The sequence below is a fragment of the Chamaea fasciata genome, unplaced genomic scaffold, assembly GCF_029207755.1.
Source record: "Chamaea fasciata isolate MVZ Bird 193981 ecotype frontalis unplaced genomic scaffold, bChaFas1.0.hap1 SCAF_14, whole genome shotgun sequence".
NCBI classification, from domain to species: domain Eukaryota; kingdom Metazoa; phylum Chordata; class Aves; order Passeriformes; family Sylviidae; genus Chamaea; species Chamaea fasciata.
In genome coordinates, this window is record NW_027094099.1 from 6,790,691 (window position 1) to 6,806,333 (window position 15,643).

Here is a 15,643-nt window from a genome sequence, read left to right on the forward strand (position 1 = left end):
ACTCGTGCAGGAACATGTACACAGCCAGGGACAGCCCTGCACACGCAGCTGTGGCAACATCTTGGAAAAGAGGTGTTGCCAGGCTATACGAGGAATCTCTGAGGTTTGTTTTTAAGAACCGAACTCAAACTGGGCTCAGAAAATCCTAGACCACGGTGAAAATACCATTGTGAGATACTTGTCAGGTGTGTTCCTTACCTTTCAAAACTCATATTACTATTCATGGTCTTGTACGGAAGGTTGTTTTTTGTCTTCAAATAGCAGCCAAAACTTAAAAATACACACAACACTTTCTCCAAGAAAACCAGAGGTAAGACCTCCTAATTTACAGTATTGGACTATGAAAAAATAGTACCTCCAAAGTATGAAAGCAGTATACAAAAATACAGAAAAACATAAAAATCTTTAATAAAAATAGTAAAGTCTTCAGATTAACTTGATGTCTTGATGTGTTTTGCCATAATAACCAAAAATCAAACAGCAGAGTCCCTTAAAGCCCAAACAGAATTTGTGTTACAAAATAACTTTACATTCTTACCTATTTTACAACGTAAGGGCAGGAAGTCTTGTTTTAAGGTGTAGGCACAGAAACAAGTTCACATGTGGTAAGAAGTTACCTCAGAGCCCAAAGATCAGGTATTTATTGTAACTCCCAGGGCAGGTATTTTCACCATGCAATAAAAGCAAGGTAATATTAAATAGGTAAAAGAAGTAGCTCACATTTACACAAGACAAGAGCTTTTGTACATGCGAGCAGTTCTTCCCAGGCACCTCAGCTTACTTTATGGACATGTTTTGTGCCAAAGCCCTCTGCAATCACACTTTCGCACAGAAGAAACCTTCTGTTGTAGCTGATCCATCAGAGCCTGCAAAACTGTATTAGAGAACTAACTTTGCTAAAGCTGAGAACTGTGGGGCATTCCACAAGGATTAACTGCCTCAGGTGCTCAAAGGAGACTGATAAATAATTGTGACATGTCTATTTATGATGTCTACACTGAACCCTTCCAGGAGCTGTCATGTGAAAATTTAAAAAAAAACAACTGACTAGATGAAGCATTCTCAATATTCAAGTTTGGGTTTTAAGAAGTACTGCATAAAGATCAGTTACACAGCCCATCCAGAGACATCCTTTCATGTATTTAGTCTTCTGCTGAAAAATAATCTTCATCTCTCACTTCTCTGTACTGCATTGAGGCCTCCCCCTCTGGTTCAAACCTGAGCATTTTTATATTCAGTCTCTCTGCAAGCTTCTGTGCTGCAAGCTTGGCTTGCATTTCCTGTGTCAGAAAAAAAAAGACACAGGTTAGAAAAAGTGTTCGTTTGTCATTCGCATGAATAAACTAATATACTAAAATATAAACTTGACATCATATTATCAGTAATTTCAAAGTCGCCTTAATTTAAAGTTTTAGTAACTAGCAAAGAATGTCAGGTTTCTTTTCACACTTATACATAACTATGCTATTAATATTTGACTCTTTTTAATAAGAGTTGAAATTTTCCACGTGGCAGCCCCCACCTGTGATATAGTAATGTCAATTTTAACAGAACACTTCTACAATAGTGTCTAATTTAAACATGAGCCTGACACTACCTGGAAAACCAAAATCCATTCTAACAGAATTTGAAGAACCTCAGAACCTGGATTCTTCAGACATAGCATAAATAAAGGCAAATGTAGATACCTGCATATTTTAACAACAACAAATACTGCTAGGCCTTCATTTCTCCAAGGGACAGAAATTCTTTAATGAAGAGTGGAGTGAAGAAAGTGCAAAAAGATCAGCATTTCAACACACAGAGATTGTGTTTAATGTAGGACTAATATTTTCAGAGGCCAATATATCACTGGAAGAATCAAACACAAGACAAAGTGCTTTTCCTCAAAGTCTGCCCATCTCAATTCATCATCATGAAAAGATCCCTTTATCTTTTCTTTTTTGGAGTGATCCTGATCATATAATTTTCAGACTGAATTGTAAATTCATACCTCATAAGCTTCTTTTTGCTGTATCTGAATTGCTATGGATTCCTCTATGGATAACAGCTTAGCAGGGGAGTGGTGAAGTGGTGGCAGTCGAGCTGCTGTGATGTCATCCAAGTGTTTCTTATCTCTGAGTCGTCTCTCCTCTGCAGGAACAGGAGAGCCAAAACCCCCGGGGGATCGACTGGATGAGGAACCAGGAGATGATCCACTCTGGTCTCCTGAGAGTCTGGAAGACACAAGACACCCACACTGTAACCCAAACTCGCATCACAAGGTTGAACAACTCCAGTTTCAAAAGTTATTTTTAACATGTAAGAGTTGAAAATATATCTGAAGTACTATGAAAATACAGACAAAAAAAGAAAGTAAACAGCACTCAGAAAAAACAGAGAGACAACATCACAAGTTACTCCTGACAGTGAACCAGACTGGTTTGCTGATTTATTAGCGAACTGAAGTAGCAATGCTTTGGGAGTCATCACACAAGGTACAAACTGTCAATGCTACCAGAACAGACAACATAAACTGTAATTTTCCTAAAAGTGCAGAAAAAGCAAAAGGCTTCCAGCTATTAAAGTTCTACATGCTCTAGAACTGATCCAAAAGTTTTGCCAATTGTTTAGCAGTTTTGCACCTTAAGCTGTGAAATTCTATGAAGATTCATGACAGTTGTTTCAAATGGGTAGAATTAAACCAGTGCTCAGTACTGAGATTCTGTGGCATTTAAAGCTGAAGAGCCAACATATGAATCTTGTGAGTCATGAGACTTTAAATCCCTTTAATCATCACTAGAAAATAAAGCCATCATGCTTGTCCTGTACCATTTCCAATTTTGTGCACATCAAGTATCTCACGAAAGGTTTTTCTGTGTCATAATACTTACACATTTGTTTTAAATTTGGGTTTTTTAATGACTGGATTCTTGGCTCTGGCCTCTAGAACTTCAATATAATGGGGTGTCTTGGGATGCTGGCTTCCAAACACACTGCCCTTATGTTCTGCCACTTCCTGCTCTTTTTCCAAGATTTTTTCATTATTTTTCCCATCTGCAATTGTAACTCTTTGAAAGGCATCAACCAAGGCTTCTTTACCACTGTCCAAAGCAGCTGTACTTGCTGTACTATCCTCAGTATTGCTCTGGGAGACTTGCTGATCATTGTTCAGGTGATTGCTTGTGGCTGACTTGGAGACAACTTCACAAAAACTATTCTGATCCTTTGTAAGAGTCTTTACTTTATTATTTTTCCTCTGAGTCCTTTGTTTTTCCAAAGCTGGATCTGTGGCATCTTCTTCAACACATTCAGCCTCCTGCCCTTCAGCAGGAATGTCAGAAGGGTCTTTAATATTAGAATTTTCATGACAGACTGAGGAATGTGCACTGTTTGCTGTGTCCTCAGTTAGGACAACTTCCTGTTTGCTTGTATTGATCTCTTCCTGTTTTGCCTGAAACTCCAACCTGACAGCAGATAACAGCTCAGCTGTCCTGGCTACTTCTTCCTCTTGGAAAATGGCAAGCTTCAATTTTTCAACAAAATCAGAGATCTTCTTACCCTTATCTGGAAGCCTGGCGATGAACTTCCTAAAATAAGCAAAAATTATTACAAACAATCCTATTCCAACTTGAGATACAGAAATTTTATTAGAATAGCTAATGGGACAGGTTTCACATTGCAAAATCAGCTTCTTATTTACATACTAAACTTCTGAAACACAGCAAGATGCAAAGCACTTGCAGCACAGCAGTAACTACGTGTTGTCAGTGAAACACAGGAGCCATGGAATGGTCTGGGTGGGAAGGGACCTGAAAGATCACCTCGTTCCGCCCCCTGCCACGGGCAGAGACACCTTCCACCAGACCGGATTGCTCAGAGCCCCAGCCCTGAACACTTCCAGGGATGGGGCAGCCACAGCTTCTGTCCCAGTGCCTCAGCAGCCTCACAGGGAGTTCTTTCTTCCTTCTGTATCTCATCTAGACCTACTCTCTTTCACTTTGAACCCGTTCCCTCCTTGTCCGTCACCACATACTCTTGCAATAGTTCTGCCCCATCGTTCCTGTAAGTTCCCCTCAGGTTCCGGAAGGCCGCAGTGAGGTTACCCAAAAGCCTTCACTTTTCCAGGCTGAGCAATCCCAATTCTCTCAGCCTTTCCTCGCAGGCCAGGTGTCCATTCCTGTGCCCGCAGGCAGCAGGGCCACACGGACACGTACAAGCGGAGCGCTGCCCCGCATCCCCAGCCGCTGGAGCCCGGGGACCCGCGCCCCGGCCGGCCCCGCAGGCGCGGAACGGGAGCCAGCGGTTCGTCCTCTGCCGCCTGCGCGGGGACGGGCGAAGCCGGCGGAAAGCCCGGCCCGCTGCTCGGCGCCCGCGCTCCGGCTGCCCTCACCGGTCGGCCAGCAGCCGCTCCTGCCGCCTCAGCATCTCGCGGAGCTCGGGCAGCGCCCGCCCGCGCAGCCCCGGAGCCGCCGCCATGGGCCCCCGCCGGCGCCCCGCGGGCCGCCATCTTGCCGGAAGCGACGGCGCGGCGGCAGGGCCCGACTTCCTCGGACGGCGAAGGGCGGCGCGGCTGGCGCTCCCCGGCCGGGGCAGGCCCGCGGGGGGCCGGGCTGCGGGGCCGGGGCCGCGGACCCCCGCGCTGGGGAGTCGCCTTCGTCCTACGGGAACTGCGGCTACAGCCGGGAGAGCTGCGCTTTGTGCCCTGTACGGCACGTGTGAGGCGCGCGGAGCAGCGCAGAAAGGCTGTGGGTTTGAGTTTGAGAGCAATTTGACACCTTTTAGCAATTTTTTGGGTTAGCACTTCAGCAGACTGTGACTTTCACCCCTCCCCAGAGACCGGTTTGGTATTCTAAGTTTTTCGACATCTTTTGTCTGTGGAAGTTACTCAGCAAAGTATGAGAACGATTTTTTTCCCCCTCAAATTCCAGGAATTTTATCATTTTTAGCCATTGCGTAACTCCAAAATCCAGGGGGTTCCTTGCCTATGTTATGCTACATTTACTATACTTCATTTTAAACTCTTAAGTACTTTTTCTTGTGAAATAGACATCTGTCAATGGATATGCTCCAGCTAAATTTTTAAAGTGAATGATTAGCGAAATGTCACTGCGGGGTCCCACGCGCGTGACGCGGCGCTCGTGGTCCGGCCGAGGCTCCCGGGGGGCCACGGCGTCCCGGAAAGAATTCCAGCAGTGCGCAGAATTGGCGGACGGTGGGGCAGCACTGACCGCACCGCGCCTGAACTGCCGCACGCACCCGCGCTCAGCCTCTCCGGCTGGCAGCAGTGGGTCATTAGTGAATGGCGATTCCCGGGTGGCAGCTTTTTAAAGGGGATCCCAGCGGATTGAGGTTTCTCCATCCGAGCAGAAGTGAGAGGCACGTTTCCCTGGGACATAAAGCCGTTGTTCTGTGAGCAGGACAAAGGCAGGGCCAAGGCGGAGGGACTGGAGAAGGAAGCTCTGAATGTTTGCGCCGCTGGACGGCCGAGGGAAAGGCTGAGGGCCGGGGGAAATGGGATTAAACAAGCAGGCTGCTACCCATGGAAAACAAAACAAAACAAAACAAAACAAAACAAAACAAAAAACCACACAGTCAGGGTGAGAAAACCCATCCAGTGACTACTTGAAGAGACCATTTCACTACCTGGATCATCTGTGGGAAATCCCTTGGGGCAGTTCTGCCTAAGAATTCAGGGAAATCACTGAGTTTCTCTCACTGGGAGATCCCCCGCAGTTACAGGACACAAGTTCTTTGAATTGCTGCCCCTGTCATGCAGGTTTAAGTCATGCATCTGTGTCACATTTCTGCATCATGCAAGGATGAACACTTCAACCTGCAGATAAGAGAGAGTGGGAACACTGGGCACGGAAACCGCTCCTGCCAGCAGGGAAATGAGAATCTAGAAGGAATGATCTCATTAGACCACTGCTCTCATAAAGCGTTCAGCTGCTTTACCACAGTACAGAAAAGCAATGCCATTATTTACAGTGGGTTCAATTTATGTGCTAAACTGCATAAACACAGAAAAAAGTACAGCAAAGAGGAGAATGAAGTGTTAATAAGATGGCTTCTGGGAACCACAGCTGATCATTCTGTACCTCACCTGGGATACTGTTCACTAAGTCTGTATTTGTCCAAGTTCACTGGGAAGGAATACTGTTCACCTTTAGAGTTTGGGAGTGTTAAATTTTGGAGTAACATTGTCTGTTTACAGGTAACCCACAGTTCCAGAATGATGAAATAGTTGAAATTTGGAAGGTGCTGGAACAAAGATTCTTGGTTATGAACAGGGGGGCAGTATCTAGATACAATGCAACTGAGACAGCATCAACTTCGGTACAAATTTGAAAGAAATATATATTAGGTCATTTAGTACTATTTCTAAAAAAAAAAAAAAAAAAAAAAAAAAAAAAAAAAAAAGTTTTCTGCTTTCTTCAATTTTATAAAATATTACTTCTTTTCAATTGGAAAAGGAGCAAAAAACCCCTTGAGATTGTAGTTTTTGAGAAGGAAGAACTACCTTTATAGTTTCCCTCCTCAGAAATACTGAGGAGCAGGAAGGCAGGAAACGAGCTGCACATACAATGTAAATCACCCCCAAAATAACAAGAAAAAAAATGGTATGAGAATTTGGAATTCAATTTTTATTTAAGAAAAAACCCCCTAACCTCACAGATGTTCACTTCTATGTATTTTCTCTTTAAATCACCAAGTCCCTTTTTCTTTTGAGGATATTCACATACCATGAGTTGTAAATGGCTTCTATGTCTTTCTTTTCTTGTGTTCCTTCCATGTTGTGCTTGAGGTAGGGCTGGAAGGGCCTTAACTCAGGTCTCTCAGGCACTTTTCTTCTTTTACACATGGAAATAGCCCCAGGGGCTGGACAAGAGTGAAGTAAAATATAAGTGGAATGAAACTCAGTGTGTACATCTCCATTCTGTGGAGCAGTGATTTCCTGTGCAAAATTACAGACTTCATGCACAGAGAACTTCTCATCTGTCCATATGCAGAATTTTCAGATGTCAAGTATTTAGCGCTCTCTGAAGAGCACTGGCATCCAGCTCCCAGAATCCCATGTTGTAGGTTCAGCACCAAGCACTGCTGACCTCAAAAACATTTTATTACGGCTTGTTGGCAGTCTGGGCTGAATACACATAAATAGGGAAGCATTATTTGAGTTACAAACTTGACACTCTTCCTCTGAGCATTACAAACCTGTGACATTGTGATTGTCATGTCTGCACAACCTCTTCTTTAGTTGACACATAGATTGCTTTATTTTTACAGTCTTAAAAATAAATCTGTATTATCAGTAAGTGGATATCAACTGTAAATAAAGATGGGCCACAGCCATCCCAGTCTCATCCTGCTGAGGACTGGAGAAAATCATCCCAGATGGATTCAGATGTTATCCGGAGGACCTGAAGCTGTTGGGTTTTTTTCCAAGAGCTGTGCTGCCCAGTTTTTTGTTTATCCTGTGCAAGTCAATAGTTTTTTATTTCACAAAAGAAAGAAATTTCGTCTACTTTTGTGACTTGGCTTTGAGGAAGTGTTTAGGCAGGGAGTACCTTCCTGTTCACAGGAGCACATCTGCCAAGGGAAACACCGACGAGAACATGGAGGCTCCGTGGGAGCTGCTTTCCATCCCCACGTGTTTGGAACAAACAAGGTTGTGAAAGTAAGAGTCTGCAGCGTTTTAAGGTAGGTTTATTTCTAAAAGACTGTTGACACAACAGAACAACAAGTTTAAATACAAGTGTTTATTGCAATTTATCCTTTTCATGTCCTGCATACCGGATGTATTAAAAGCATACAATGTAATACATTATCTGTACAGCATATATGAAAAGTTTATCCCAAAATACTTTCCAGAGTATCTGGAATATATCACAAAAGAATACTTATCATGGTACAAATGTAGTCATACAATTGACTTACATTTAGTGTACTTTATGGGCCCTTCTTACATGGCTTTTACTGCTGTTTACAGAAATTCTACTAGTTTCTAATGTGACAGTACTAATTAACTCAGTCTCAAATTGAGAAAATTTATACAGAAGTGTTACAGTCCTTTCAGTCAGGTTTGTTATTATCTATGCTAATTTACATTACTGCTCATTTGACTGGAAAGCTCTACGTTTTCATGTAACACAATGATATAAATACAGTTCCTCTCCTGTTCTTCACAGTTACCAAATTTAGACCAGTAGTCCAATCTAAGTGATGGTCATCCAGCTCACTGCATGTCAAAATGCTCTTAAAATACAGCTTCGACTACAGTCCTTATTTGGCTTAGAAAAAAATACCGTATTTTATCAAACAGTCAAGACAAAATTTACACAGAACACCTTTACAGTAAAAACTTAAGGCCTTGCTGCATTCCTGGTAAAGTCTTGAGCAGATTATCATAATGTTGCAAGTCTCAGAGTTAAAACGACTTGCAGCATTTTCAGGATATTCTCAGTAGTATATTAAAAGTAGAATGAACTTCCTTTGAGTCTGTGTCAAAACAGCATTTTGATACTTACCCTGCCCTCTACTACCATTCATTGAGCACCTCACAATCATCAGGTTCTGTTTTCTGAATTCTGGCTAAAATCAGAGGTGTAAAGGATTTTCACTTTTTTAAACTTGTCAGTTAATGTCTTTTACAACAACATGCATTTCCTTTTATCTAAAAATACCACCTTCATCCATTCATCTTAAGTTTGAAGGTAATTTTCACAAACCTTGATTCAGAATTCAAGTCCTGAATTACAAAGGGACTGTTTGGGCATGGAAATGCTAAAAGACATGTTGTAAGATCTAAAGTTATATCCCTAATGGACATTAATATACCCGTTGGGATTAGTTTTTAGTGTCTTTCTCTTCAAAAACAGATACTGTCCAACTATGTGCTGTTATCAGCCACTAGATGGAGATAAGATTTCACAGGTACAAAGCTGATCCCTGAAATCAGTTATTACTCATCTTTTGTGTTCAATATGAGATCAACATTATTATTTTAAATATAACTTTAGTAAGTGTACTTGATTTGAATAGACAGGACTGAATTGCATTAGGCTGGAGATAAAAACAATCCCTTTGGGAAGCTTTGTGGCAAGGTGAGCACCCCCTGGGATTGACACTGCATGCAAGAACAATATTGATCATACGGAACATAAGTGGTTTGTTTTCTTTTGCGGGTAATGTAATTAAAAATAAAAAGGTCCTTCATTCATCTTAACAGAATTAAAGTAAAATATTCTTATTCATTTGAAATTCACTAAGAGTGGAAGATCAAAACAAGATGTAAATAATACCCTATATTTATATATTTAAATTAGTTCAGTACTAGATACAGTCATTCCTGCTGCTACTTTGAAGCCAAAGACAAGATTTTAAGTACTTTGGGGAAAAAAAAAAAAAAAGTAGTACTCAAAAACCCCAAATCCTGATTCAGGATTGCTATTGCTGTTGGCATTGCAAGGACTGCTGCAGGTTGCAGTAGGCAAACTTTTGCTTAATGAGAACTCCTTCCTCAAATGGAAAAGTAAATAAATAAAGCATCAGGGATTTTCCTACACAATTGCTACTGAATGGGTCACCCATGGTCACTCTGTCCCATGACTGGGGAAGCGCAAACCCCTCCCTCAGAGCAAATTCCTTTATAATCTGCTCTATCCCTTACTGTTTTGAGCATCAAGCACAATATTCATCTGCCATGTGTTGAGGGAATTGTTTTAAACAGCCCAGTTCATCTCTCCCTCCCAGACAAAGAGTGCTGGCTACAAAAGAGCTGCTCCCAGGTGAAGACAGCCCTCAGCTGCACCAGGTCTCTGGGACAGGTTGGGCAGATTCGGAGCTTTCACTTCCTTCTGCCTGCACAACTTCAGGTACTGCTTCAGTAGTATTGACAACAGAATATATTAGAGCTTCATTACACAAACAGAATTACAACACAATTGAGGGAAAAACCCAACTGTACAGCTATACAAGTCCTTCTTACAGGGATTTGAAATGACACATTGCACTAGACAGCTTCCAAAGAGGCAATATTGCCCGACTGCTGCTTCACTCAGCCCGCTGCTTCCCTATCCTCTCACAGTTAACGTCAGTAGTAACTTCAGGTAAAAAGTTACTAAAGAGCTGCTTTCAGGATAAATTTAGCAAGACTCCGTGCTGCTGCTCTTCTCTATGAATTGATAAAAATTTACCTAACCAAGCTGCAAAGGCGTGAGATATCTGCTCATATTTAGGAAGCTCGATGAGCTGAATGCTCAGGATGTGCTGCTCTTGGTGCTAAATTCCAGCACTCTCTTGAACGGGGTGTATGTCCTCACCGGCCTCGGGCTTTCAGGAAATCTGTTCTCAATGCTTGTGCTGTTCAGGAGACAAGAGAAAGCTTACAGAGTTAAGGTCAGAGTATCACACAGCTGGGCTCCTAATGCCATGGCAATGAACTTGTACCCTTGTGCTGATATGGACAGGCTAAAATTAAACTTATCAGTGCTCTTGGTGTGTTCCTTATTTCTTTTTTATAATGCCACAAAGAATATTTGGTAAAAACCATGGCAGATACTGACACGTTCACAGGCTGGCATTTGCTGCTGCTCACAGTGGAATGCCCAGCAATAAAGTTATTAGGACTAAGAGTCCTGCAACAAAGAAAGATGGCGATATTGCATTTAAGAACACAATCAGTAAGAGTAATTCCATGAAATCTAAACTGTACAGAGGTGCATTCCTGCAGAGAGATAAATCTCAAAAAGAGGAAAAATATCAGATAAGTAGAGGCTATGCTTGCATACAGAGGGGCCCAAGAGAGGGCAACAAAGATAGGTTTCTGTTGACCACCTGAGTGAAAAAACGCTGTATTTAAGGTTCCAAAACGCATGTTATTAAAATATGCTCTAGGCTGAACTCCAAATTTATTTTTAAATTATGAAGGAAATTTTAGTTTGCTTGCTCATTTTATATGCTAATTTATATTCCTCAAACCAAACTAGTCAATTTGCAGGGTGGTTACAACAAACAAGTTTACTTGTTGGTAATAAAACTAATGTGAAGTGGTCATCCTTATTTTACTGGCTTGTTTCCTGTTTTACTCTTCCCTGTGGGGACTTGGGGGGAATACTGAAGTGAAAGTGTAGAGCCCTGCTCCCAGGGCTCAGTGACCTGCTGCAAGCTCAGGGCAGAGAAAGCAGGGGAGAAGAGGAGGCACTACACCCGAGCTTCCCAAAGCCAGGCTCCAGAGCCACTGGGACCACACCTGGGCTTCCCAAAGCCAGGCTCCAGAGCCACTGGGACCACACCTGGGCTTCCCAAAGCCAGGCTCCAGAGCCACTGGGACCACACCTGGGCTTCCCAAAGCCAGGCTCCAGAGCCACTGGGACCACACCTGGGCTTCCCAAAGCCAGGCTCCAGAGCCACTGGGACCACACCTGGGCTTCCCAAAGCCAGGCTCCAGAGCCACTGGGACCACACCTGGGCTTCCCAAAGCCAGGCTCCAGAGCCACTGGCACCACAGAACAGCAAGAGCGTTCTGGTGCAGACGTGGCAATGTCACAGCACTGTTTACCTGGCAGTCCTCCACCCTGGGCCAGGAGATCTCCAGAATCACTGCAGCCCTCCCCTGTCGGTGTTACCTGCTCTCCTGGTCACACCTCCAGGCACAGAGGGTGAAGTGTGCCCGAAGCCAGAGCTGAGCAGCCTTGGGCAGAGCTGTCCTGTGTCTACTGTCCTCCAGCAGCCACTCTGCACCAGAACTTCTCACACCTCACAGTCCCCTCTCTGACTTCTCGACTTAAATTGTATTATTGGCAACAACTACTCCCCAAAAGTCTGCAGTATGTTTGCATCTTTAAGGAAAGAATAAATCCTAAACCATAAATCACTGAAGTAAACTGCACCTAGGAGTGGAGTGCTCTTTTAAACTCCACAATCCACTTAATCAGTTTATCAGCAAAATGGTTTACTAATACAGCACGGGTAAGGGACAGTGTGAGGAATTTTCCTACAAACAAGGAGAAAAAGTAAATACCTGTATGGAAGATCACATTCTACACCAGTATCTCTGGTTTCTATATTGGTCTTTGGTTGGTTTTCCATTAAGTAGTCCAGTTTATCTTGTAATTCTTTATTCTGGGAAACAGTAATTTTCATCACAAGTTTATTTTATTTTTGGTAATTAAACAAGGAAATAAAATTGCACATTGACCTCTCCCTACAAGAAACAGTGTTAAAGTATGTATTGAGAAAATAAAGGAATTCTTAATTCTGGAAAGAATATGAATTAAACCAACAGTTTTATTCAGCAGCTTCTGGTTTAAGTCATTATAAAACCATTATAAAATTTTAAGTTAAGAAACTTAGCATGAATATTGAGACTTTATTTCATGTATTCCTGACTGTATGACTGGTGTCATAAGTCTAATTTCCATCTGAAGAACAGCAAATACATATAGTAATTATACATCCAGATAGCACTGGATGACATTGGTTCAAATTTAATTCAGTTTCATAAAATAATCACAATAATGTAAACTTAAAAGGTAATGCCTTACCTCACATTCTAAGAAAGAGATTTTGTCTAAAAGCTGTATTATAAATAATTCCTTTTCTTTTACTTTCTTCCTTAGCATTTCAATCTATGAAGAAAAACAAGGACATTTAGTCTGATGGGGATGGGAAAAAGAAAACAATCTAGGTATCAAAGGAAGAAAATGTGTTTAATATTATTGTTCAGAAACAGCTGAATACCTGTAAATATTCACAAACTGCTTCAATTCCTGGATTAGCTACCAAATTTAGTGGACTTTTCCTCAAGTGAATTCATTTTGCAGAACAGCTAAACAGAAATCAAGGAACACTCAGAACACATTCGTTTTTTGCTGGCAGTCATTGCGGGAATGGCCATTTCTGAATACTTTGGTCAGATTTCCCATGCATTCTCACCAGTCGCTTTTAAACTCTGTGTACTAAAATCAAAGCTGTGAGCAAACACTAATACCCCCTCTAAAACCACCACTGTAAAAATTTTCAGCATATCTGGAAACAGTGATTAATAGAAATATTCCCATCCTGCAAAAAGAGAAAGATAAAATACTCAAGGCACAATTAAAAAAACAATAGCAGTACTACCACCCTACCAAAAATGATAAAATATTTAAACAAAAACATACAGAACTGTGAAAAAAAAAATGAAGCAAAACAAATCACATATTGAACAGAAAAATGAAAAGTTGTAACATCAACTGAACTTTAATTTAGTCTCTGTGACTTTCAGGTATCACGTGTCACGGACAAAATGATCAGTTGTTACTTGGAAAAGCTAAAACATAAACGCCTTACAGTGTTTTCAGCTGAACAGTTACAGGATTACAGGAGTGCTTTCATCATCCATCTTTCTCAGAATCAGGTATTTCGTTTTTTAGCTCTTTTAAAGTCTTTGTAAAAACTACCCACGACATCTAAAGCTATTGTCATTTCAGGCTTCAACTCACAGAAACACAAAGCTTGTAGCATTTTCAGAAAATCTTGGAACATACCTTGATCTTGATATTTAATTACAACTTAAATAGCATGACTGAATTAAGTCAGCTATGTCTTCCCTGGTTCAATAGCTTCAGTCCTGCCAATAAACTCCACTCTAGAAAAGATAAGCTGTTCTCTAAGCACTTTCAGTTGGATCTTTTCTATTAATATTCTGTTCTCCTTCTATGCATATAAGGAAATAATACTAATACCAATAATCAGTGCCACACAAAGAAGCCCAAAGCCAAGCACAGCTGTGTGATCACACTGACACAGCCATTCTTGCTCGTTATTGAAAATAATCAACTCCATCTGCTGCCTAGGCTGGTTTTTACACCAAACACAAAATATTTCTCTTTCCAAATAAGTGATCAAATTATCTGTCACCCAAAAGCAAGACCAAACTCTAGTGTTTCACAGGCATTTACCTTAACTTATATTCATTCTATAATAGAAAGATCTTAAGATATGAAGTAAATTGAGAGTAACCATTATGTTCACCAAGTATTATGTACAAACAGATTTTGTGTAAGTAATTAAAGTTCTGCTTATTTTTCACATTGGCTAGAGAAAGACAGGTAGGCCCCTCTGGATGTTTTTGAGTTAATTGGAATAGTCTGAAGGTGAAGACGATCATGGACACCTTAAAATCTAAGAGAGAATACAAAAAGGAAGACCTTGGCAAACAGCTTTCTCCCAAACACAGAACTGAACTCAAAAAAGACATTTTGTATTTTGGTGAGGATGCTCTAGGGAGCAGCAGACTGAAGCATACACAACAGTATCTCCAGCCTCTTTGTAACGTGTTTACATAGTGCCAGTCAGAACCCATTAAAACCATGCCCTTGCCCCAGAATTACACCAGATTTGTAAAATCTGCCTTCTTTTCTGCAGAGAATATAGGACTATATCATCACAAGCTCTGTGTTTCAGTCTAGCAGTCAAACAGAATGGAGTGGTTAGACCATGCAGGTTACAGAATGATCAGGCTGTGGATTGTGTAACCTACATGAAACTGTTTGGTGGATCTTTAAACATTAGGAACTCAGACACAGCCGCGTACCAGATACATTTCAGGAGAAATAAATGCAGCAGTGAGGCTGCATCTGAGGGGCTAAAATGAGAGGCTCTTTCAGCACCAGGAAAAATGTCCTGCAATCCTGCTCTCTGGATGCAGCAGAGCACCCTGCGAGGCCGCTGCAGAAAGAAAGCAGGGTCAGAATGGAGCAGGAATGCGGCACCAACACACGGCCAAACAGTGGCCTCAGCAGCTGCTGCAATCCAAGGGCTGAAAACAATGGCCTGACACAGATGACACATCCCAGCACAGTAATTTACTATAAAAGTAAGTTTATTTACTGAATAAGGACTTGAGTACACATCATCTCGTGCCATTAACACCAGGAATGAAAAACCTGATTTGATTAATCCTTGAGAGGGTATATCACAGGAAACCAGGAAAACCAGAAATAAGTCTAAGAGATTATATTAATATATTACTATATTAAATTTTTAAACACCCCCCCCCCCCAACCAACAAATCCACATCTTGAGAGTTTCTTTGGTTCTAGAAGCTACATAAAGCAAGAAAACAAGTAGCAGGTGATAGAGCAACAGATTTTGACTTTGGGTTGAATACAAGGTAAGGAGGAGAAGGGGAGAAGCAAGATGGGTCAAACACGCACAACACTCAACTCCAGGCCTGAGCAGTGGCCAGAATGGTCAGAAAAAATTCAGTGCAAGCCAAAGACTCTCAAATTCCATGGACTGACTCTTGTATCCAAGTAATTTCTGGACTGACTCCAGGATAAAATTACCATCAAGATGTTCCTATGTTTTCTTTGGTCAATGCCCATGGCCTATAATCCACCTCATCCTCGCTGTGTCTGCAGACCTCAGAATTTCTGCCCACTGAACTCAGCAACTTGCTCCCAAACCTGGCTTTTGCATAACTACCCTCTTAGATTTCTTCATCATTTTCTACAAGTGCTATTCAGGTACGTCCTTCAGGCTCTCTCTTCCAACCTTCTCCAGAAATGTCCAGACAGACTTTCCCTAGCACTTAATTCTTGGCCTGACTTACATTGTTAAGACTCCACATTTCTACCTGTATTTCTATAACCTTCATGTCTACACTTAGCACTCA

General features: G+C 41.7%; 1 protein-coding gene across 3 annotated transcripts in view; it reads right to left on the reverse strand.

Annotated features, from left to right (window-relative positions):
- Positions 1-384: 384 nt before the first annotated feature.
- The window catches only part of MYZAP (myocardial zonula adherens protein), a 52,349-nt gene continuing 37,090 nt past the window's right edge, over positions 385-15,643 (reverse strand). For 2 of the 3 annotated variants that reach the window (XM_066195905.1, XM_066195904.1), the window contains exons 11-13: positions 12,528-12,611; positions 12,005-12,105; positions 9,378-10,344 (exon numbers count right to left, since the gene is read on the reverse strand). In XM_066195905.1, the coding sequence (XP_066052002.1) occupies positions 10,242-10,344; positions 12,005-12,105; positions 12,528-12,611 (288 nt within the window). In that variant the 3' untranslated portion in view covers positions 9,378-10,241. Of the gene's footprint in view, positions 1,281-1,993; positions 2,217-2,873; positions 3,570-9,377; positions 10,345-12,004; positions 12,106-12,527; positions 12,612-15,643 lie in introns of those variants that run through there. The other variant, XM_066195906.1, reaches the window with a different exon arrangement.